Source organism: Hippopotamus amphibius, chromosome 1, assembly GCF_030028045.1.
Source record: "Hippopotamus amphibius kiboko isolate mHipAmp2 chromosome 1, mHipAmp2.hap2, whole genome shotgun sequence".
Classification (NCBI taxonomy): domain Eukaryota; kingdom Metazoa; phylum Chordata; class Mammalia; order Artiodactyla; family Hippopotamidae; genus Hippopotamus; species Hippopotamus amphibius.
The window spans coordinates 214,115,919-214,141,025 of record NC_080186.1 but is presented as its reverse complement, the minus strand read 5'-3'; the positions used below and the strand labels follow the sequence as shown (position 1 = coordinate 214,141,025).

At 40.2% G+C, this 25,107-nt stretch overlaps 1 protein-coding gene across 3 annotated transcripts in view; it reads left to right on the top strand.

The window, feature by feature from the left end:
- The first annotated feature begins 255 nt into the window (after positions 1–255).
- The window catches only part of JMY (junction mediating and regulatory protein, p53 cofactor), a 63,731-nt gene continuing 38,879 nt past the window's right edge, over positions 256–25,107 (top strand). For all 3 annotated transcript variants that reach the window (XM_057740404.1, XM_057740403.1, XM_057740402.1), the window contains exon 1: positions 256–1,851. In XM_057740404.1, coding sequence (XP_057596387.1) covers positions 814–1,851 — 1,038 coding nt within the window. In that variant the 5' untranslated portion in view covers positions 256–813. The remainder of the gene's footprint in view (positions 1,852–25,107) is intronic.

The window sequence follows — 25,107 nt, the reverse complement described above, 5'->3', positions numbered from 1 at the left end:
TTTTCCTGGGTTCCGAGGCCATCTGTACCGCAGGGCACACCTGCCCCTCTCACTGCGCGCGGGTCACCGGCTCCAGACCACCAGAGGAGGAGGCTGAGCCGCAGGGAGAAGAGACGCGGGCGCGCGGCCGCGAGCGGGCGGGGGCGGGAGACGCCGAGGGGCGGGGCCGACGCGCGCGAGCTGAGTGTGCGCGCCGCCGCCGCGTCACCAGCGTGCGGCACGTGCCCGTGTTTACGTCCCTCGTGGAGCCGCCGACGTCAGCAGCCGAATGGCAACATTGTGGCGATGCTGAGGCGCAGAGTTTAGGAGACGCGTCCCTCCGTCAGGCCGGCTCCAGGCGGTCGGGAAGAAGAAGAGGAGGAGGGGGGCGGATATCAGCCCCGGCGAGCCGCGGCGGCTCAGGAGCCCCGCGGGGGCGGGCCACCTACCCGCCTGCCGGGCCCCACGCAGCCCGCGCATCCCCTCCGGAGCGCCGCAGACGCAGCACCGCGGCCTCGCTCGGGGGGCGGCCCGGGTGGGCGCGAGGCGCTGCCGCAGCGCGGGGCTTGTAAACAGATCCGGCCGCACGTGACCATGTGAACTACCTGCTCGCGGGACGCGTATTGTCTTTCCCGCGAGCCGCTCCACAAAGGAGCGCGGCGGCGGCGGCGATCGCGGAGCGACCGGCGAGCGAGCGGGGAGAGCCGGCCGGCGCGTTAAGATGGCTGCAGGCGCCCGGCGAGGGTGAGCGGGGGGCGCGGCGCAGCCAGCCGGTGAGTCCTCGGGCGGGGAGGGCCGGCGGCGCCTTCCCCGCGGCCTGGCGCCGGAGCCACCATGTCGTTCGCGCTCGAGGAGACGCTCGAGTCGGACTGGGTGGCCGTGCGGCCCCATGTGTTCGACGAGCGCGAGAAGCACAAGTTCGTCTTCATCGTAGCCTGGAACGAGATTGAGGGCAAGTTTGCCATAACCTGCCACAACCGGACGGCCCAGAGGCAGAGGAGCGGCACCCGGGAGCAGGCGGGGGCGCGGGCGGGCGCCGAGCCTGGCGCACCCGCGTCCGACGGGGCCCGCGGGCCGGGCAGCCCGGCGGGCAGGGGTCGGCCCGAGGCCACCGCCTCCGCGTCTCTGGGCGGGAGCCCCGGGTCCCGGAGGCGCCCGGCCTGGGCGGAGGGCGGCTCTCCTCGGAGCGCGTGCAGCCTGCGGGGGGACCCGCAGCCGCGGAGCTCGGCCGGCAGAGGGGCGGAGAGCCCTGTCCGGAGCCCGGTGCGGGCCGACTCCAGCCCGGTCCGGAGGGCACCTGGAGGCAGAGATGTGGCGGGGGCTGCCGCCGCGGCGGTCCCGCCGGCGCCCAAGGAGGCCCCGGCGTCGGTGCGGGTAGTGAGTGCCTGCGGGACGCTCGCCGAGGAGATCGAGGTGCTGGAGATGGTGAGGGAGGACGAGGCGGACCCGGCGGCGCTGGCGCTCCCGGACGCGGAGCAGCCGCCGCCCGCCGCCGACCTGGAGTCCCCGGCCGAGGAGTGCAGTTGGGCCGGGCTCTTCTCCTTCCAGGATCTGCGCGCGGTGCACCAGCAGCTGTGCTCTGTGAACTCGCAGCTGGAGCCGTGCCTGCCCCTGTTCCCCGAGGAGCCCTCGGGCATGTGGACCGTGCTGTTCGGGGGCGCCCCAGAGATGACCGAGCAGGAGATCGACACGCTGTGTTACCAGCTCCAGGTTTACCTGGGCCACGGCCTGGACACCTGCGGCTGGAAGATCCTCTCCCAGGTACTCTTCACCGAGACCGACGACCCGGAGGAGTATTACGAAAGCCTCAGCGAGCTGCGGCAGAAGGGCTACGAAGAAGTGCTTCAGCGGGCCAGGAAGCGCATCCAGGAGGTAAGAGCTCCACTCTTGGCCTTTGGATGGTCCTCGCTGCCGGAGGCTGGAGCGCCGATGTGGGCTGTGCACAGTTGGTACGCTCGTTTTTCTAGCTAGACAAGGGAAAAGGAAGGGCTCCTGACCTATCTCCCCCTTCATTCCTTTCGGTCGTGGCAAAAACTATGGCTTTCCTTAATTTGCCCTCTGAAGGAACTTTGATAAGTCTTTAGATTTCCGCCTCCCACTTATCATATAGGTTCTATATAGTAAAGTGCTGTTTGCTACCAAGTACTGGTGATAGGATTAAAGCCACTCAGCAGAAAGCCGTCCCATAAATAAATGTAAGCTAAATGAGCGTTTCTCTGTCCCTGAAGTTCTTTGCAGCAATAATTGCCCAGATTATTAACCTTACTTTCCTGGTGTCATGTTCATTTATTCAAAATGGTTTGTCTTATGGAGCAAAATTGGTCAGTTTTTTGTCAACATGTGTAGTTTGGCAAATTAGGCACATTTTAAAATCGTTTTTCTCCAGATGAGTGGCCTGTCCAAATGAAAAAGCCCCTACTGCCAATTGGAGGCAGATGAACTTGGAAAGGTTTTATACACACTCTAGAAATATCTCAAGTCTTTAAGGAGGGCTCATGTTTCACTCTTGTTTTAGGGAGAAAAAAAGGCCCTGGGCAGCAATGTTTATTATAGTTTTGGACTTAAGGAGTAAAAGTAGTGCAAACGCTTTTTCAAATGAATCCTTAAAATTCCAGGAAACGGTGGTAAAGGTCTGAATGGTTATACACAGGGAGCTCTACGATCTGTAAGATATGTATAATTTGAGGTCATGCATACTTAACAGCTTCTGCCAGAAAATCTAATAGAAAAGTATTTTCATTCTCAAAGCAATGTATTGTTTTTAGTATTAGTACCAATTGAGGTTGGAGTTGGGGTGGGGAAATGCCCCCTTTTATCGTGTTTATATTCCTGACATTGTGTTGTCATCTGTCAGCCTTGCCTGTGTTTATATATTGATACTACTTGAATCCTGCTATTAGTGCTAGGAAGCTGGAGTCTCCTGGTTTCTTCGTAGAATATTATGTATTTTTTTTTTTTTTTTGCTAGACTTCAGGATTTAGGAAATAATTCTTTCTCACTTATCCCACAGTGTGCTCTTAAAACTTAGAGTGAATGCAGGTTTTCACTCCTGTTAGTTGATGCTAAACATCACCCGTCATAATATGATCCTATAGTTCCAGGGATGTGTTTTTGTTTCCTTTTTTATCATCTCACTTCTGAGTCTGTGTTCTACCTTAAATCCTTTGGAAGGAAGTGACAAATCTTAAATGGTCACATTTTCTTTAGAGTTTTAATAGTGACCGGTATTTCTTTTAAACTATAAGGACAAAGTTAGTGCTTCTTTCTCTTATTCATTTTACAGGTATATATTATCCTTTCTTTTTTTAACTTTCTATTTTTTTAATCCCTAACTGATATAGGTATGTCTGGTTTTAATTTTATTGGTACTCAGAAAAAGTAATTGTTTCTGTTTTTTTCATTCAAATTGGGTCAAAAATGAAGGGTACTGAAAAATATAGTTACAATTTTCTAGAACTCATGTGCTTTTTTTTAAATAGAGTATTTTTCCTAATTAAGATTATGTTGACTGTACTGTTTTATTCTCTTTAACAGAAAATTTAAACTTTTAAAGAGTATTTTGTTTTGGGAAACAACTCAATAAATGAAGTTTATTATCAATTCATTGAACATTAAATACATAAATTTTTGGTTCTTCATTTAGTTGACTTGAACAGCATTTGAAAAATAGCTATCCAGGACAACAAACAGGTTCAGTTACAACACCCACCCTGATTTCTACTGAAAGGTTATTTTGGAAGAAATTAGGCTCAGTAGGGGGAAAGGATTGCATGATTAATTAATGATGTCTGCCATTGGCTTGACAGTGGGAGTGTATAGCATAACCAGCATATATTTGTTCCTTTCCCATCTGCTGACATTTTTTGCTGTCTTAATGGTTTGCAGTAACTTTTTTGTAGGTAAAATCTTTGTAGAAGTTGTGTCATTTTTTGTATTATCAGTTCTGTTTAGTTAGTAATTACGTATAAATCAGTGTTTTTTTTAAATTCCTAGTTCCACAATTGTGGAATTGGCTATAGGTTTTTAAAACTAGGCACGTGTGGTAAATCAAACATACTCTTAGGTGTGTGTTGCTTAGAAAATTTGATCCTTTGGTCATGTTTTTCCTTTTTTAATTTCTCTGAATCTGTTTTCTGGTTCTTTTTTCTACAGTCTTCCTATCCATTTAAAGATTTCAATTTAAAGACCACACCTATTTGTGTTCAAAATGGTCAGTAAATTGTTGAAGGGCAGGGGTTTTTTGTTTTTGTTTTTTGTGGAGTTTTTTGTTTGTTTGTTTTAATAGAACAAACTATACAGCGAGATTGTAAACTTCTCAAGGTCACTGCCTTTGGCAATATCTTGAAATTCTCTTCTTTGCCACCCCTAGTTCAGGGCCACACATCTTGTGAGCACTCTTAATAATAGTGGACAAAGGACCCGAGTCTTTTGTTTTTTGTGGTTTTTTTTTTTAGTGTTGCAGGAATTTTAAAGATGTAAAAGTGGTGTCATTTTCATGTAAACTTGTGAGTAAATAAAATTTTTAAGCTAATAAATGTAAATTCCTCAATGGACCACGCTGTTTAAAAACTAGGAGAAAAATCTCTTAAAACTGTAGGTACTGTACATAACTTCCTAAATAAAGAGTTGTTATCTGGGGTTGGTGAATTTCCTATAAATTGAGGGGAACTATAGGTGGACTTTAATGGAGTACCTTAAGTAGTATGCAGAGTTTTACATGTAGGCGTATTTCCAGTTTTGGCGAGAAAGGCTTAAAAGTGTTCTTCAAAAAGAGCCTTCCACAATTATAAATTATCTGTTTTGTAAGCTTAGGACATAACCTCTATTGGAGTTTAATTTTTGGAATATATCTGTGATTTAATATGGGGTTATAAGAAGTATTCTATATCTGTCTTGTTGAATACTGAAGAATTAAACCTTGTTTTCTGCCAAAATTTTTTGTTAATGGTTCACTAATTTGGTCTACTGACTAGTTTCTGAGGTGGTACAATTTATACAATGCTAATGAAACTATTTTTAGATGACATAAGAATTGTAGATTGTGTAACTACTTAGGGCTTTAGTCTTGAGTACAAATGAAATGTGAAATTTATTACATGGTAGGCTTGTCTTGGACTTCTATAAGGATTTACTGTAAGTAGTGCTATTTATATAGCAAGCACTCAGTCCCTGAATGAATCAGATGCCACCAAGACCTCTTGGAATGGTTTCAACAGTAGTCTTGGTTGTTGGTTAAAGCTGTGTCATCTTATAAGCCATACTATGGTTTACCTTTGATGACCTGAATTTTGTAAATAATGGTTTCAGTGTAAGGACAATTATTGAAATGATTGTGGTCCTTTAGATCGTTAACCTTAACTATGATGGTAGGCTTGATTAAAACCTAAAAATCAGTGTTCACTTTGGAATTTATTATGTTTATAAAACTGCTCAATTCTAACTTTTCTAGTTGAAACCACTGAGAGAAACATGTTTTCAAAAGTAGCCATTTAACACACACAGTAGACAGAGCCTACCTTGTGTTTGGAGGCAGAAGTACCTGGGTTTGAATTAGTACTCATCGCTTCTGTGACCTGTTTAGTTATTTAACCTCTTTAAAACAGAGAAATGGGGAAAATACTTAAAGGATTTCTGAAGATTTAAGACATTATAAAGAAAGTACCTAATAAAGTGTTTGGCATTTAGACAGGAGGCTTCCAGAAAGTGTTGTTTCAGGGGAATATAAATATTTATTGGCACTACTTAGGTATTGGATGCTTCACATTACCTGTCCCTTTTCATCCTCCACTCTATCTTTTGAGACAAGTGGTGTTTTATACATATTTTACTGAAGCAGAAGCTGAGATGTGGCCAACTTTAAACTGCTAAGGAGTGACTAAACTCACAGATTCAATTTCATTTGTCCTTCTTCAAACATGTGCCTTTTCTGCACATGCCTTGTTTCCCTGATGACATTAAAAGGGGTGCCAGTCGCCACTCCTGAGAATGGGAGGGTGGCATCAATAGTTTAAAATCTAGTCAGTTCAATAATGAACTTTTAAATTACGGTAACTTTTGTTTTATTTCAAATTAATCATGATAGGCATAGTGTAGGGCATAGTCCACACATGGGGTTTTAGAAGTAGGTTGCCTAGGGTGCAAGGATGGGTTTATGTTAGGCAGGCGTGCCCAATCACTGTTTTCTTTTGTATTTTAAAATGACTTGATTATAAACAGCTCCTGACTTGTGTTGTTTAAAGAGGGGCAAGGAGTTCTAATGAAGATTGTTTACTTATCAACCCTCCTCCCAGTTATGACTTTACTGATTTTCCTGGAAAACTAAGATTAGCTGTAAAACTCTGGAGCACTGCTGAAACCTCAGCTACAGACGGTCCCCGACTTAAGGTGGTTTGGCTTTAAAATGATGTGGAAGTGATCTGCGTTAGGTAGAAACCGTATTTCAAATTTTTATCTTTTCCTGGGTACCATACTCTTTTGTAATGCTGGGCAGCGAGCCATAGCTCTTGGTCAGCCACGTGAGCATCACAAGGGTAAACAACCATTCTGTGCCCATACAACCCCTCTGTCTTCACTTTCAGTACAGTATTCAATCAGTTACATGAGACATTCAACACTTTATTATAAAATAGGCTTTGTGTTAGATGATTTTTGCCCAAGTGTAGGCTAATGTAAGTGTTCTGAGCATATTTAAGGTAGGCTAGGCTAAGTTACAGTGTTCAGTGGGTTAGGTATGTTAAATGTAGTTCTGACTTACAGTAGTTTCAACTTATGATGGATTTATTGGGCAGTAACCTCAATGTAAGTCAAGGAAGATCTGTGTATACATTAGAGAAATGACAGTCTTTTAGGAGCCCTAGAATGCTGGTCTTTGGGCCAGTGAACCACAACCCATGATTAGGTATAAATAGTAGAAGCAGGCTCGAGAAGGGCATACTGTACTTAGTTGCAGTGGAGAGAGCTGTTCTGCTTGTATATTTCCGTAAACATGGTGCAAACTGCTCTTTTACTGTACTACACAGTTAAGGAATGATGAAGCTAAATGAATTTTGTGGGATTCTTGAAAGTTATGATGAAAGACTTAAAAGCTGGAAGCTGTTAAAATAATGACTTAGATATTCATCTTTTTCTTCAATCCTATGCCCCAATAAACTTTTGGCCATTTTTCATATAACTGAAAAAAAAAAAAAGCGGAGTGTAGAAAAAAAAAATTGAATATATGTTTCTGAGTTAGTGTTTCTGTAAAACAGAAACATGGAGGCTGGTGGCAGGATGGCAGCCTTCCTGATAAATAATTTATGTGGTGGTTTCTCTGCTTGCCATTTAACATCACATGATGCCTGGCCCACCAGATATTTCACAGACATGTTTCCTCCTTGCTAAAACAAGGCCAAATTGGACAAATACTTTCGTAATGTGAGTACAAGGGTGTGTGTGCGTGTGTGAGTGTGCTGAAGGGAAAAGGTGAGTGGGGGGATTGGTTTGTCAAACCTAACAGTTATGGTTGAATTAGCAGTCTTCATTCCCCAAATCTTAACATGTAACTTTAGTCTCACTGTTCTCCGTTGCTGCTTTATTTGGTCTTTTATTGATTGTAGGATATTGTTGGAAGTGGTATTTGAAAGCACAGGATGGCTTTCCATTTGATGATTCGATGTATGTGTGCTTATTTTTTTATAATGGGAAATTTCCCTATGGCTCTTTTTACTACTCATTAGTAGGCCAGGATCTGCTCCCTCTGAATCTGCCCAATTTTCTTAGTTGTCATAGGAGAAAAATTAAGTTGTAAGGGTAAGGGACATAGGCAGTGAAGATTAAACAGTAGTTCTTGGTGCTATTTGTTTTTTGATAAAGGTGGTGAAGTTCATTTGAAGCTTTTCAAGCTTCTTGTAGGGAACTGTTAACACCAAGTAGCCTTAATCCAGAGTATCTGAGTTATTAAAACTGCATAGGGATAGAGAAGGACTCATTCAGCAAAAAGCTAGAAATTTTTGTGAGTTTTCTTAAATGTGAGGAATTGCCTTTATACTTGTCCTTGAATTTTGAATTTTGTGTAGTTATAATTGCTTGTAATAGACTTTTCAGACTCTAGTGAAGGTTTTGTATAATAGGCTATGAAATAAAAAATAGGCCTTGTGGGCTAGACATTTGTAGAGAATGGTCTTAAGGATAAATGAAGTTCATTTAATGATTTGGGGTTTTATTGTAACTTATAAGGTTACAATGAAGGTGATGGCTTGGGGCTTAGTTTATTCAACAAATATTAGTGCAATCAAGTAATGTAGGCACAGGGAGAATACAGTGATAAACAAGAATGGTCATTTTCTTCAGGGAGAAAATTTTTATTAAAATTGCTTAAGAATTAGTTGAGGCATGGTACTTTTAAAGAAGTGTCTCACTACACTATCTTAAATACTGCATAGTGGAAAGAAAATGTATTGAACATGGCTCAGGAAAGTCTATGTTTTTGTGCTAATTCTGATACTAGTTGCTTGACCTTATGCTGTCTCTTACCCTCTTTGGACCTTAATTTCATGTTTGTAAAATGAAATTATAGTGTTCTTTTGCATAAGGATCCAGGGCAGTTTACAGGCACAGTGTGGCGAGGGTTGGGACCTGGGCCATTTGTTTCATATGCTTGTATCCAAGTTTGGGCCTCTGCAGTAAGGTGACTGTCTAAGACTTACGTTGCTAGAGTTTCTTTAGGCTTTGAAAAAGCTCTAATTCATTCTCTCTCTCTCTCTTTTTATAAATTTATTTATTTATTTTTGGCTGCATTGGGTCTTTGTTGCTGCCCCCGGGGTTTCTCTAGTTGTGGTGAGCAGGGGCTACTCTTCTGTTGCAGCGCCCATGCTTCTCATTGCAGTGGCTTCTTTTGTTGTAGAGCATGGGCTCTAGGTGCACGGGCTTCAGTAGTTGTGGCTCGCAGGCTCAGTAGTTGTGGCTCTTGGGCTTAGTTGCTCCCTGAACATGTGGGATCTTCCTGGACCAGGGATCGAACCGGTGTCCCCTGCATCGGTAGGTGGATTCTTAACCACTGCACCACGAGGGAAGTCCCTCTAATTCATTTTTGAGTACATAAGGGCACTGAAGTGGGCAGGAGTGGCATTTCTGCCTGTTTTTTATATTTGTTTTCTTGTCTTCACTTTGTTCATTACCTGTACTTCAGGGGGTTTTTTGTGTGTGCTTTTCCCTATGGATTTTATTAAAATTGCTTTCCTATCAGTTTTTTGATAACTTGCTAAAGTTACACTTGCAAAACCAATGTTTAATTACTAAAATTATTTCTGAAAAAAATTTTTTAAAATAAATTTATTCATTGGCTGCATTGAGTCTGTTGCTGCGTGCGGGCTTTTTCTATTTGTGGCGAGAGGGGGCTGCTTTTCCTTGCGCATTGCGGTGGCTTCTTTTGTTATGGAGCACAGACTCTAGGCACTCAGGCTTCAGTAGTTGTAGCACGCTGGCTCAATAGTTGTGGCTCTTGGGCTGTAGAGTGCAGGCTCAGTAGTTGTGGTCCACCAGCTTGGTTGCTCCATGGTGTGTGGGATTCCCCGATCTGGGATCAAACCCGTATCCCCTGCATTGGCAGGTGGATTCTTAACCACTGCACCGCCAGGAAAGTCCCTGAAAGCCTTTCTTCCCCTTCATTTTCCCATCTAGGTGAGTCTGTCTCTTTACTGACTCTAACAGGGTCATAACTGGAATGACCGATGTGTAGAGACTTCCAATGTGTAGAGACTTAGGTGAGGCTCTAGTTTTTAATGATCACAATAACTAACCTTTATTGAATGTTTCCTGAGGGTTAAGCACTGTGCACAGGTCTTTATTTTTTAAAAAACTTTATTTAATTATTTATTTATTGGCTGTGTTTTGTCTTCGTTGCAGTGTGTGGGCTTCTCATTACAGTGGCTTCTCTTGTTGCATGGGCTCTAGGCGCACGGGCTTCAGTAGTTCCACATGCAGGCTCACTAGTTGTAGCACTCTGGCTTAGTTGCTCTGTGGGCTTAGTTGCTCTGCGGAGCAAGAGCAGGGATGGAACCTGTGTCCCCTGCATTGGCAGGCAGATTCTCAACCACTGCACCACCAGGGAGGTCCCTGCACAGGTCTTTAAATACATTAACTTGTTTAACATGTTGATAGGAGTTCAGAGGTAGGGTTCAAGTGAATTTGAGTTCTGGCTTCTCTGCTTAATAGCTTTATGAATTTGGGCCCACCTAATTCTCTCAGTGCTTTAGCTAGCTTCCTCGTCTGTAAAGTGAGGAGAATAATACTGCTGCTTCATAGAGTGATTTAAAAGTAGCTTTTTTGTAAAGTACTTGGTGCCATTTACTCAATAAACACTTGATAAATGTTAACTCTTATTAATGCTAATCTTAATATCAACCTAAGAGGTAGGGATTTTACAATAGAAGAAACAGGTGCAAAGAGATTAGATAAACTTGCCTAAGATAAGGTCTTTATAAGAGAAACAGATTCAAATCCATGCCTGATTCCAGCCGGTTTTCCTAACACTGGTCAAATATGCATCCCTGTAGAAAGGGAGTGAGGCTGATAAACTTAGCCTTTGTCAAATTGAAATACCTGGTCAATGTCTCATCACTGGGCAGAAACGTTAACAGTGTCTGGCTGATGATTGTTTTTGGAAAACCTTGATTATGTACATATACTGTAATCAACAGTGCTGTCTGTCATTGGAGAACATTGTAATCCCGAAGGAGGTGGATTTAAATTTGTGCATGATACATAAAACTGTAATGTGAGACAGAATGCATATGTTTTTCTTATACAGACTCATAAAAATAAATTTCCTGTAACCCCAGGAAGAATAAGTGTTATACTGATGTTTAAATGATCTATTGTATATTCTATTCTATATTAAGCTAGCTAAGGGTGAGTTGGTTTAGATGGTGTGATAATAGCTTGCTTTCAAGAAACATTTCCTAGGACTTTTTCCTCCCACAGTAGAAATAGGGAATTTGGTATATTCCAAGGTAAGACCTGAAATCTACCCCCTTTCTCCTATTTATTCCTATTTCACATAACTAGTACATAACTTTGAATAGTTAATATTGTATTCCCCTTCCCCTCTTAACTATACTGAATACTTATCTTATTTTTCTGGCTAGGCAGGGGAGGAGGGCAGTCAAGGATGTTAACTCTCTTGATTTATTTTCAGTTGCAAATCCTGCCTCCTTTTATGTTAGGTGATGTGAATTTGGGTATGGGGGTTGCTAAATGAAAATGAAAGGTGACAAAAAGTAGGGGTAAAGAAAGGGAGTTTGGAATTGACATGTGCAAACTGCTGTTATTTAAAATAGATAACCAACAAAGACCTGCTGTAAAGCACAGGGAGCTCTGCTCAATGCTCTGTAATAATCTAAGTGGGAAAATTATTTGAAAAAGAGTAGATACATTTATATGTATTACTAAATCACTTTGCTATACATCTGAAACTAACACAATATTGTTAGTCAGCTATATCCTGATATAAAATAAAAATTAAAAAAGAAATGGAGGATTAAGAGGGAAAGGGATAAGAATTAACTTCAGCAATATCTGAACTTGAAAAACATTATTTTAGTAAAAGAAAATTATATGCCAGCTCACAGTGAAGCCTGTCAAGGTGCTTGATTTTTGTAAACTGTGTATTAAAAGATCTCTGGCTCCCTGGAGGGCCTTGAAGTTGGCTCTTGAGCAGGTTTTACTCTCTACACATTGAGTCTTGTGAGACTTAAAACTTGAAAGAAAAAAGACTGTTATTTATTTATTTTTATTGAGGTATAATTGATTTTCAATATTATATTAGTTTCAGGTCTACAACATAGTGATTCGAAATTATTATAGATTACGCTCCATTTAAAGTTACTATAAAATATTGGCTATATTCCCTTTGCTGTACAGTATATCCTTGTAGCTTACTTATTTTATACATAATATTTTGTGCCTTTTAATCCCCTTACCTCTGTCTTGCCTATCCCCCTTTCCCTCTCCCTACTGGTAACAACTAGTTTGTTCTCTGTATCTGTGAGTCTGTTTCTTCTTTTTTTTTTGTTATATTCATTTATTTGTTTTATTTTTTATTTTTTTTTTTATTTTTTTAATTTTTTTAAGAGGATAGGCTCAGTAGTTGTGGCGCACAGGCTTAGTTGCTCCGTGGCATGTGGGATCTTCCCGGAGCAGGGATCGAACCCGTGTTCCCTGCATTGGCAGGCGGATTCTCAACCACTGCACCACCTAGGAAGCCCTGTTTTATTTTTTAGACTCCGTACATAAGTGATGTCATACAGTATTTGTTTTCTCTGAGTTGTTTAAGCATAATATTTTCTAGGTCCATCCATGTTGTTGCAAATGGCAAATTTTCATTTTTTAAAAAATGCCTGAGTAGTATTCCATTGTATATATATTTCATCGTAATTTCAGTCTTCCTAGACCCAAAAGTTTGGTATCATTCATGTAAGGGAAAGGTAATAGACTGGTTATGAGTAGGGACAAATAGGGCAGTGGTTAAGAGCTTGAGTAAGGCTGTGGAGGATTCATACCTTACTTCTGCCTTCCACCAGTTACCTAACTTTAGGCAAGTTACTGAGCCTGTGCCTGTGATTCTTTCTCTGTAAAGTGGCATAATAATTATACCTGCATTACTGTGTTATATGTGCATACTGATTTGTAAATGCATACTGATTCAGAAACGTTAAGTAGGAATTTTAGAACTGAAGAACTGTGGAATCATTTATGCGTTGGTTACTGCTTTCTCATGTTGCTCCTACACCCACATTAGTTTAATCTTATTTCATCCCTGGACTGATTTTAGCCCTCCTTCAATGTCTTCCTTGCAATGTAGCCTTTGTATACCTTGCTCCCAAACGATTTTAAAGCATTACTTTGCACAGTTTCATACTGAACTCTTTAGCTGTAACACACACCAAACCGAACTCTTCCATTGCTTACCATTGTCCTGTGAACAAAGCCCAAATTCCTGGCATTCAGAGTCATCCATGTTTTGGTTAGTCTACCAGTCTTAGCTCTTTCTCTTCTGTACATGAACTTTTCATTATTCTAGTCGAGGTCTTTTACCCATCATTCACTGAGCTCACCGTACATCATGCTGCATTGTATAGGACACCCTCTCACCCTGCCCATGTTGTCCTTTTTTTGTCTAAGTGCCATCCTTCTTTCCAGGGCCAAGTCAGGTGCCCCTCGTGAAGAAAGTCATTTCTGATCACTGTCAGAAACCAGAGGACTTTGTCAGAAATTCCTCTGACAGAGATGAGAGAGGCCTTATGTTACATACGTTCATATCATCCATAACTGCTGCCCTGGTTTTTCTCTTTATGGAACCCTCCTACCCTTTAAAATGCATTGTAAGGCCCAGGAGACAAAGATGGGTTTTGCTGTTATTCTTTTCTAATGCCTCTAGTCCCCAGTGTTTCTGTACGCAGTAGGTGCTCAGTAGATGTTTTTTGATATGTTATAAAGTTGGTTTCTGTATATGACATGTATACATGTATGTAACATTGTATACATGTACCTAACTGAAAACCAATTTTTAAAATATCAGAAAGGGGTCATTACTGTTAGCAGCCCTTACACTTTCTAAAATTGGATTTCAGCCTTAACAGTTGTTAACAAATAGTGATTAACATAGAAATAACAAAAACAATTCAACACTTTTACGAAACAAGAACATGGTTGAGCAGCATGCTTTGTGAATGTGGAAATGTGATGTGGGGCATTGGTCCTTACATGTCAGTTGGAGAAACAGATCCCCTAGACCTAAGGGAAGTTCCTAGGGCCACAGATCCAGTTTCATTTCTGGGATAGGCCTCTCCCATCTGAGCACCTCATTGCTAGTCTTGAGTCATTCTTTTCCACAAACGGATAATTATTTGCATGTCTTAATAATAATGATGATATTATTTTGATGATATTATTTGTAGATTTTATGTTGCTCCTTAAACATCTTAATTAAGGAAAAAAATGAGGCACTCTATTCGGTTTGACACATTAAAGTAGGAGGAAAGTTATGAAACTGCACAGGAGAGAGTTTAGCTTCTAAATTTTATACCTAGGACTTCAAAAATTATTCTGGGATCTTCAAAGATAGTGGCAGTCCTGTCATCCTGAAGTCAGAGAGAGGACTCTAGAACTAACTGGCATGGTACAGGACGGGGACTCATAATCAAGCACAGGAGGTGCCATCTTTCGCTCTCCTCCTTTGTTTGTTCACTGGGTTAGAAGCCAAGTTGAATAGGACTAGGAAAGGGAGTAAATGGCACAAGGTTGTTTTGTACTTTCTCTGTTACAGTGGTTATAGGGAATCTTGAAATAAATTTTTTAAAAGCTGTTGTCACTGGCTCCTTTAAGAACTTGGTAAAAGTTGTGGGTCCTTGCCCTAGAGAAATTTTCAGTAAGCAGGGCTTTGTTTCAAATATCAATGTAGGTTAAGAGCTTAGTTTTAATCAGCGTTAGATCAGGGGAGGCAAAAAAGGTGTCCATTAGGAAAGCTAGAGAGAGGGGAAAGGGTGAAGTGTTCTACTTATTAGGCCAATATGTTTAACTCATAATTGTGCTTCATTTCTTTTAAGTGAATCAGTAGAGCAAAATAACTGTCTAAAATTGCATTAGACGTGTGTCACATTTGGAAACAAATAATTCAGCTCTTGACTTTCTAAGCCTTTCTTCCCACCTGTCCTCCTTTCCTCTGCATCCTGTAGTAAGCATCTCTGTACTGTTTTAGATGCAGTTGAGCCCTTCTGAAATCATCCTTTGCAGGCATGTTGTATTCTCAGATCCATCTGCATTTTGACTTAGTTTGTGTCCATCAATGAATCTTCTCAAATTAGCAAATGGCATTTTTTCCATTTTAAATTCAGGCCTTCCCTGTACATCCCAAACATCCTTAATCCTAAGTAAGCTCTTTCCAATTTTTTTCTACTCTTTTTTTTTTTTTTTGTATTATTTATAGCACCTTTCACGTGTCACAGTTCTTAACCTGCAGATATCCACAGTTCAGTTTATATAGTCCCTGGATATTTGCAGGAACTATATATTATATAGTTTATATAGTCAGCTTTGGTTACCAAAATAGAAAATTAAATACGTTGTTATAACAGGCTGTGATTATATTTTACAATTGAATTCTTTTATCGTGGATTATAGGAAATGGTTTGGACTAAACAGTTTAATGCTTAGTAAATTGCATCTTTTGACATTTTATTTTATTTTTTATTTTTTTTTGCAGTGCAGCATTCTTTTTTTTTTTAAAGCTCTTTATTAGAATATAATTGCTTTACACTCTTGTACCAGCTTTTGAGGTACACCAAAGTGAATCAGCTGTATTTATACATATATCCCCATTTCCTTTAAGATTATTTTCAGATAATTAGATTAAAATAGATTGCCAATTGAAGCTATAATTGGTTTTTAGGTAATCTGATGTTGGAAAACATGAAAGTTTATAGCAAAGAAGACAAATTAATAAATTAGCAGTGTTAGGTGAGATGCCTTGGGTTTCTCTGCAAGAGTATTAAGTTTAGTTGGTGCATAATAGCTTTGTAAAGTACTGCTCTGTCTGTTGATCAGAGGCATTTGGGAAATGTATGAATGTTAATATTTGAAAAGAATAACTGATTTTCTTGTGGTTGCACATCTGTGTAGAGTCCTATTGTGATTTAATTAACAAGTATATAGTGACTTGATGTTTTTGTGTTGGTACAAAATAGTATCTAAACTGGTACCTTATTATGTTTCCTTTACTGTCCCTGTAAGAAGAGCTCAAAGAAGCCTCGTATCTGAAGATTGTCTTACTGTTGAATCCTCGCATTTGATTGCTTATAAATGACTCGAGGAACTTTATTATTGAGAGACATTGCTACCATGTTGGGTTTTTTCTCATTCTTCTAACAGTTTTGCTGTTCCTAGGACTTGGTAGAAAATCATTGTAAGGGTTCCATTTTCAAGCGGAATAAAAGATAAAGGGCTTCTGTGAATATATATTTTCTTGCAAGGAGACAATTATTGCCTTTATTAAAACTATAAAAAGATAGTGTAGGGAATTCCCTGATGGTCCAGTGGTTAGAACTCTATGCTTTCATTGCTTAGGGCCCAGATTTGACCCCTGGTGGGGGAACTGAGATCCCACAAGCTGCAAGGTAGCCCTGCCCCCCCCCCCCCCCAAGAAAAAAGAGATAGTTTATAATTGTAAAGACTACCATTGTTTTGTTGCTATTATACACTCACCTCACCCCTACCCCCACCCCCCATTTTCTTGTCCTCTTCTTCCTTAATCTGGTTATTTTATTTCTGATATGCTGCAAGCCTTGGTGCTAAGTCATGGTGGAGGTGAGCACCTTTGCCACTAGTTAGAACTGATTTCTGGGACTTGAAGAGTGCTGTGATTAGAAATTGATTATTCACACAGCTGCTATTACTTTCATAATCCTCCTTTTCAATTTTAGCTTAAAATAGATGACTTAACACATGACTTAGCTGCCTATGAATAATAAGTAGGTAAGCAAAGGAAGAGAAGCATGCATCATTTTCATATTTCTCATACTTTATGGAAAATTGTATGTGTAGTTTTGGATATTGTGGCAAAGGGGATAATTTAATTTTCCTCTTTTGATGGGTAAGCCAGAATACTTTGGGGGTGGGAAAGTGGAGAAGAAATAGAGTATAAGACTTTTCTTTAAAAAAAAAAAAAGTGTAGTTACTTGAAAGATCATGATTGAAAAGTGGAATGTAAACTGAACTCCTTCCCCCATCTCCTCATCGGCAGCCACCCATAGGAGTTTCTTGTGTCTTCCAGATTGTTACAGGTAAAAAGACATAGAGAATATATATGTCGTATTTTCCACCTTTAAACAACTCAGATGTTAGCATGTTACATACATCTCGTTTTTTTAATTTTCTCTTAACAAACAGTATTTCTTCTAATGGCTAAATAATGCTCCATTGAATCAGTTTGGTTTGACGTATACGATTTTCCTGATCCTTCGCTGTTGAAATAGCATATCTTTTCATGCGTGTGCATGTATATATATAGGATAAAATTCTGTAAGAGGAATTGCTGGGTCAGAGAGAAATAATGCATTTTGTTTAAACTGTTTTCTGTAGAGGATGTATCAGTTTACACTTTTTCAAACAAAAGAAGGAGGTTGCTGTTTGTGTCTATATACTTTTAAACACAAGACCGTATTTTCAAAACCTTTTGATATTATTTATGAAAACTTTTAGTTTGTGATTTATTTTGCAGTGTGAATGAACCTTTATTTGTTCAGGAGTAATTTCTGTGAACTCGTTCATTTCATTCTTTACCTATTTGTTGTTTGGTTTGTTTTGATCTTGGAAATTGTCTATGTTGCAAATATTTTTCCTTGTCATTTTTCTTGATTTACTTTTTTATGTCTGTAGCCAGTTGGTTTTGTTGTTTGCATTTAAATCGTTGATCCTGCTGGAATTTATTATGGTGTAAGGAGTAAAGTGGGAATCCAACTTTTTTTTTCCCCTGATGATAGTTATCACAAACATTTCTTGAATGATCCTTGCTTGTCAGACAGTAAACTTTCATATAAACTTTACTACTTCATTGTACTTGATTCTCATCAAATATTTATACTACCTGGTAGGCCATTGCCTTTCTCCACAATTACTCTTTACATATAAAAAATTTTTTTTTTGCTATTTTGTCCTTATTTCCCCATGTAAACTCTAAAATTGGCCTTTTCTTATGCCATGGAAGTGTCGAAGGGTTGCTTCATTACCATGTGAAATTTATAGATTAGTTAGAATTGATATTTTTATTTTAGTCTTCCAGTTATTCATAGTCTTTTGGTACCTTTACGTTTTATTTATGTGGCTCTTAATAGGTTTAAGTTTATTCCTAGCTATTTTTCTGTTTCACTGCAGATGGAATCCTTGCTGGTTGTTTTGTGTTTAATATGAAAGGGCTGTTGGTTTCTGCATATAAATTATAACAGCTTATTGAGTTCTGTTTCTGTTGTGATTTTTCAGTTTATTCTAAATTGGGTTTTAAATTGCTAGTTTTTAAATTAATAGGTAGAATTCTGTCAAAAGAACTGGAATATCTTCGTGATCAATTCACTGTTTCTTTGTAGTAGTAAAAGGCCAAATTATAATTTTTAAAAAAGTATGTATATGAAAATGAAGTTAATTTGATGATTTTAATGGCCATTGCTTTTATTTTTTGTTTTAAATTTTTTGTTTATTTATTATTTATTTATTTAATGTGTGGGAAGTGTCTGGTGGGGGATTGCTTTTAAACATCCAATTTTATTGACTGGCCCATATACTGGAGATGAGAGCCTGTCTCTTTGTACCTGTCTTCTAAAGATGAAGATCATTCTGTGATTGGCTTCAGTAGTAACTGTTTTTCTTAGAATAGCTAAAAATGCTTTAATAGGGAACTGAAACATGAGAAATGGGAGTTTGGGCTTAATTTTAGTCTGAATAGTGCTAATTGAGCTAAAATAAAATAAAAGTTAAATAATGAGAGAAAGAGTGAGAGGGGAAAATGACTTTAGATACAAGAAAAAAACGTTAAATACCATAACTCTACAGTTTTCAGTTTGAAAATGAACTACATAATTTGTATAATTTACAGAAACTTTTGTCTCACATTATAGTCAATGTGGCCATATAAGGTGTTTACTGAAGCAGTGCTTCTCAAACTTTGCTGTGTATACACATCACTTATTCTGATTCTGTGGGTCTGGAGTGGGCCCTGAGGTTCTGTTTCTAACAAGTTCTCAGATTATGCTGATCCCAGACCATGCTTTGAGTAACCAGGTGCAAAATGACTATCACTTTGATATGGTTATTTAGGTAAGTTGAACTTTGTGAAAACATGTCCCATTGATCAAATGCAAAAATTCTTTTTTTCTACTCCAAAGTTGGTTTCACTGATTATTAGAATGTGCTGCATTTACAGACTCCATGTGATGTCCTGCTCTCTAGTGCGTACCCTCTACCTAAGGGAGCACGATGGTACTCTGCCACCCCCTTCCTCCATCAGGGTTTCAGAGCTGTGACGCTTTTATTCATGTGGTTTCTCAAGACTGGGTTGCTCTTCACTTGTCTAGCAGTTCCCATCCTTCAAGACCCAGTTCAAATCCTAGCTTTAGAACATCTTTTTCAGCTGCTTTAGCCCACTCTGCACCATCTTTTCTCCAAATTTTTATTGTCTTACAATCAGTATTTTACTTTTATGTCTGTTCATTTGTTTCCCTAGTTATGTTGTAGACTTCCTTGGACATTTTGCATTCCCTTCATGACCTCTTATCATGAATATATAAAAAACAATTTGGGGGCTTCCCTGGTAGCACAGTGGTTAAGAATCCGCCTGCCAATGCAGGGGACACAGGTTCGAGCCCTGGTCTGGGAAGACCCCACATGCCGTGGAGCAACTAAGCCTGTGCGCCACAACTACTGAACCTGCACTCTAGAGCCCGCGAGCGACAACTACTAAAGCCTGCTTGCCTAGAGCCCGTGCTCCCCAACAAGAGAAGCCACTGCAATGAGCAGCCCGCGCACCACAATGAAGAGTAGCCCCCGCTCGCCGCAACTAGAGAAAGTCTGTGCACAGCAAGGAAGACCCAATGCAGCCAATAAATAAATAAATAAACAAATAAACAATTTGGACACAGTGTCTGTGAGTCCATAATCTTTGCCTCTAAAAACCTGTTTCTGTTCCTGTGTTCTTTGTAGGCCGTAGGGTAAAGAGAAGATCCAATCGATCCAATCTTCCATCAAGTCCTGTTAATTTTATCTCCAAAGCATTTCTATTTATTTATTTATTTATATTTATGGCTGTGTTGGGTCTTTGTTGCTCCGTGCGGACTTTCTCTAGTTGTGGCGAGTGGGGGCCACTCTTCGTTGTGGTGCGCAGGCTTCTCGGCTTCTCACTGTGATGGTTTCTCTTGTCGTGGAGCATGGGCTCTAGGTGCGTGGGCTTCAGTAGCTGTGGCTAACAGGCTGTAGAGCATCGGTAGTTGTGATGCACGGGCTTAGTTGCTCCATGGCATGTGGGAGCTTCCTGGTCCAGTGCTCGAACCTATGTTCCCTGCATTGGCAGGTGGATTCTTAGCCTCTGTGCCACCCGGGAAGCCCTCCAAAGCATTTCTTAAATCTGTGCTTTTCTTTTCCTCCAATCTAAGCTTACCACCAGCTTTAATGGACTGACCAAGGAGACTATGAAGGGACCCACCTGTATCCACTCTAGTGTCCCTTCCAGTCTGTTCTCACCACTGTATTATAACTCAGGTCCGTCATGTATGTTAGCGTCTCCAGAATTGTCTCTCATTATGTTCCCTTTCTCTGTGTACCCCAGTTTGTAAACCTTATTTTATGTCATTCTGTCTTTGTGACCCAATCTTCTCTTTACACTTTGCATAGTTTATCCCTTTGTATCCTTCAGAATACAAGTCAAGATTCCTTTACTTGGGAAAATATTCCCTGGAACCAGAGAGGTCTTTGAAGGAAAAACAAAAAACAACAAACCATTAATGGCATCTCTTTGCTTTCAGCATAAAGCAAGATCCCACTTGGTCTAGCCTTCTGTCCACATTCATAAATCATTTATGTGTTTCAGTTGTTAAAAATCAGTTTAATTCTTTTTCTTCGAGTGGACCTCTATTAAAAACAAACAACAAACAAAACCAAGCTACCAAAAACTACTTGTTAACAAAGCAGAAATACATATGGTTGGTCTGATTACCTTAAAACAGTGGGGCTTAACAGGGATAAATATCAGTGTTAATTGGATATTTTGCATTTATTTATTTATTATTTAATAAATTTATTTATTTATTTTATTGACTGTGTTGTGTCTTTTGCTGTGCATGGGCTTTCTTTAGTCGTGGTGAGTGGGGGCTGCTCTTCGTTGTGTGCGGGCTCCTCATTGCTGTGGCTTCTCTTGTTGCGGAACACGGGCTCTAGGCGCGTGGTCTTCAGTAGTTGCAGCACATGGGCTCAATAGTTGTGGCTCACGGGCTCTAAAGCACAGGCTCAATAGTTGTGGCGCATGCTTAGTTGCTCTGCGGCATGTGGGATCTTCCTGGAGCAGGGATCGAACCCATGTCCCCTGCACTGGCAGGCGGATTCTTAACCACTGCGCCACCTAGGAAGCCCCTATGCATTTTTTTTTTAAGAACTTTTATTGAGATACGGTTAACAGACAATAAACAGCATTTATTTAGAGTGTACAATTTGGTATCCCAATCTCCCAATTCATTCCCCCCAACCCTCCCCACTTTCCCCACTTGGTGTCCATGTGTTTGTTCTCTATACCTGTGTCTCTATTTCTGCCTTGCATTTCCTCTTTCATAGTTGTTAGCATTTGCCTTATGTATTGAGGTGCTCCTATATTGGGTGCATATATATTTATAATTGTTATCTCCTCTTCTTGGGTGGATCCCTTTCTTGTCCTTTCTTGTCTCTTGTAACATTTTTTATTTTAAAGTCTATTTTATCTGATTTGAGTTTTGCCACTCCAGCTTTCTTTTGATTTTCATTTGCATGGAATATCTTTTTCCATCCCCTCACTTTCAGTCTGTATGTGTCCCTAGGTCTGAAGTGGGTCTCCTGTAGACAGCATATATATGGGTCTTGTTTCTGTATCCATTCAACCAGTCTGTGTCTTTTGGTTGGTGCATTTAGTCCATTTACATTCAAGGTAATTATTGATATGTATGTTCCTATTACCATTTTCTTAATTGTTTTGTTTTTGTTTCTGTAGGTCCTTTTCTTCTCTTATGTTTCCCGCTTAGAGAAGTTCCTTTAGCATTTGTTGTAGGGCTGGTTTGGTGGTGCTGAATTCTCTTAGCTGTTGCTTATCTGTAAAGCTTTTGATTTCCCTGTCAAATCTGAATGAGATCCTTGCTGGGTAGAGTATTCTTGGCTGTAGGTTCTTCCCTTGCATCACTTGAATTATATCATGCCACTCCCTTCTGGCTTGCAGAGTTTCTGCTAAGAAATCAGCTGTTAACCTTATGAGAGTTCCCTTGTATGTTATTTGTTGTTTTCCCCTTGTTGCTTTTAATAACTTTTCTCTGTCTTTAATTTTTGTCAGTTTGACTATTATATGTCTTGGCGTGTTTCTCCTTGGGTTTCTCCTGGCTGGGACTCTCTGTGCTTCCTGGACTTGGGTAGCTATTTCCTTTCCCATGTTAGGGAAGTTTTCAACTAGAATCTCTTCCAATATTTTCTCGGGTCCTTTTTCTCTCTCTTCTCCTTCTGGGACCCCTATAATGCGAATGTTGGTGTGTTTAACATTGTCGCAGAGGTCTCTTAGGCTGTCTTCAGTTCTTTTCATTCTTTTTTCTTTATTCTTTTCCGCATCAGTGATTATCACCATTCTGTCTTCCAGGTCACTTATTTGCATGTCTGCCTCAGTTAATCTGCTATTGGTTCCTTCTAGTGTATTTTTCATTTCAGTTATTTTGTTGCATATCTCTGTTTGTTTGCTCTTTAATTCTTATTGGTAAACTTTTCAATCTTTGCATCCAGTCTTTTTTCAAAGTCCTGGATCATCTTCACTATCATTATTCTGAATTCTTTTTCTGTAAGGGTGCCTATCTCCTCTTCATTTGGTTGTTTTTCTGGGGTTTTATCCTGTCCCTTCATCTGGTACAAAGTCCTCTGCTTTTTCATTTTCTCTTTCTGTGGCTGTGGTTTTCAGTTCCACAAGACAAAATGCTGCTGATACTGCTTGATCCTGCTGTCTGCCCTCTTGTCCCTATGCATTTATTTTTAATGATTTTTGGTTTTACTTAAAAAGTAAAAACATGCATACAGTGAAATATAAAACTATGTCTTTATCTTTTTTTTTTTTTTAACTGCCCTGCGCGGCATGTGGGATCTTACCAGACCAGGAATCGAACCCTGTGCCCCCTGCAGTGGGATCACAGAGTCTTAACCACTGGACCTCCAGGGAAGTCCTAAAACTATGTCTTTAAATAGGTTTGTTATCATTTAAAAGTTAATAGACTTTGTTTTATCATTTTCAGGTTTATGGAAAAATTGAGTAGAAAAGCATTGTGCATTTGTGTTATATCTAAAAAGTCACCACACCCAAGGTTACCTAGATTTTCTCCTGTGTTATTTTCTAAGAGTTTTATAACTTTGCACCTTAAGATTTAGGTCTGTGATCCATTTTAAGTTAATTTTTGTGAAAGGTTTAAGGTCTAGATTTCTTTTTCTTTTCTTTCGTATGTGGATGTCCATTTGTTTCAGCACCATTTTTTGAAAAGGCTGATCTCTTCATTGAATTGCCTTTGCTCTTTTGTCAAAAGATTCCTCGACTGTTGTATGTGGGTTGGACTCTTCCATTGATCTCTTAACCAGTACCACACTGTCTTGATTACTGTAGCTTTATAGTAACCAGTGAAGTTGAATGGAGAGTGCCAGTCTTCTGTTCATCAATATTGTGTTGGCTGTTCTGGGTCTTTCACCTTTCCATATAAATTTTAGAATTCATTTGTTGATATCCACAAAATAACTTGCTGAGACTTTAAATGGCATTGTATTGATCCTATAGATCAAGTTTGGGAGAACTGACACCTTGACAATATTGAGTTTTCCAAATGTGGAATACTTTCATTTAATTTAGGTCTTTGAGTTCTTTCATCAGATTTGTGTAATTTTCCTCATAGATCCTGTACATAATTAGATTTATACCTGTGTATTTTGTTTTTTGAATACTTGTATGCAGAACTGTGGATTCGGAGGGAGGATTGTCTGTAAAGTTATATGCTGATTTTTGACTAGACAGGGGTTGGCGCCCCTAACTCCAGGTTACAGTTGTTCAAGGGTCAACTGTAATATGTGCAACACAATATGATAAGCAAAGCAAGAAGCTGGGAAAAAGGATAGTAGTGCAAACTTTAGGTATGAGAAAAAATAGCAGGATTTTATGCTTTTGAGCAGATGAGGCTGTCACCAAGTAAATGGACACCAAGAATAAGTATGTAAAATAGTGTCCTGGGAGTTCCCTGGCAGTCTAGTGGTTAAGACTTGGTGCTTTCACTGCCGTGGGCCCAGTTTCAGTCCTTGGGAACTAAGATCCCAAAAGCTATGCAGCTCAGCCAAAAATAAACAAAAATAAAATAGTGTCTTGTCACGTGGTTCATTCAACAGTTCTTTAAATTTCAGCTTACGCTTCCGTGGATAGCCTTTTTCTCTAACCTACTCTGAACTATGTCATAGTTTTACACCATCTCCCCACCGCTTATTTTCTCTTGGGACTCATTGTTTCATTGTGTTAATTTTAGTCTTTTTTTTTTTTAATTTATTTATTTATTGGCTGAGTTGGGTTTTTGTTACTGCTCATGGGCTTTCTCTAGTTGCGGCGAGTGGGGGCTATTCTTCATTGTGGTTCGCGGGCTTCTCATTGCGGTGGCTTCACTTGTTGTGAGCACGGGCTCTAGATGTGCGGGCTTCAGTAGTTGCGGCACGTGGGCTCAATAGTTGTGGCTCGTGGGCTCTAGAGCACAGGCTCAGTAGTTGTGGCTCACGGGCTTAGTTGCTCCGCGGCATATGGGATCTTCCCGGACTGGGAATCGAACCCGTGTTCCTTGCATTGGCAGGCAGATTCTTAACCACTGCACCATCAGGGAAGTCCCTAATTTTAGTCTTTACTTTTTTTTTTTTTTTTTTTTTTGCTGCGTTGGGTCTTCGTTGTTACGCACAGGCTTTCTCTAGTTGCAGCAAGTAGGGGCTACTCTTTGTTACGGTGCAGGGGTTCTAGGCACGTGGGCTCAGTAGTTGTGGCTCATGGGCTCTAGAGTGCAGGCTCAGCAGTTGTGGTGCATGAGCTTAGTTGCTCTGCGGCATGTGTGATCTTCCCGGACCAGAAACTGAACCCATGCCCCCTGCATTAGCAGGCAGATTCTCAACCACTGTGCCACCAGGGAAATCCTATTCTTTACTTTTAAAAACATAATAATTTTCATAGCATTTATGACAGTTTGCAATTTTAAAAAATTTTATTTAGTTTATTTACTACACAGTAAACTCCATGAAGGAAGGAACCATGTTTTTCTATGCCCAGAGCCTAACATGTATTAAGATTCTCAGTTCATATTTGTTGAGAAATGAATGAATATCTATATATAA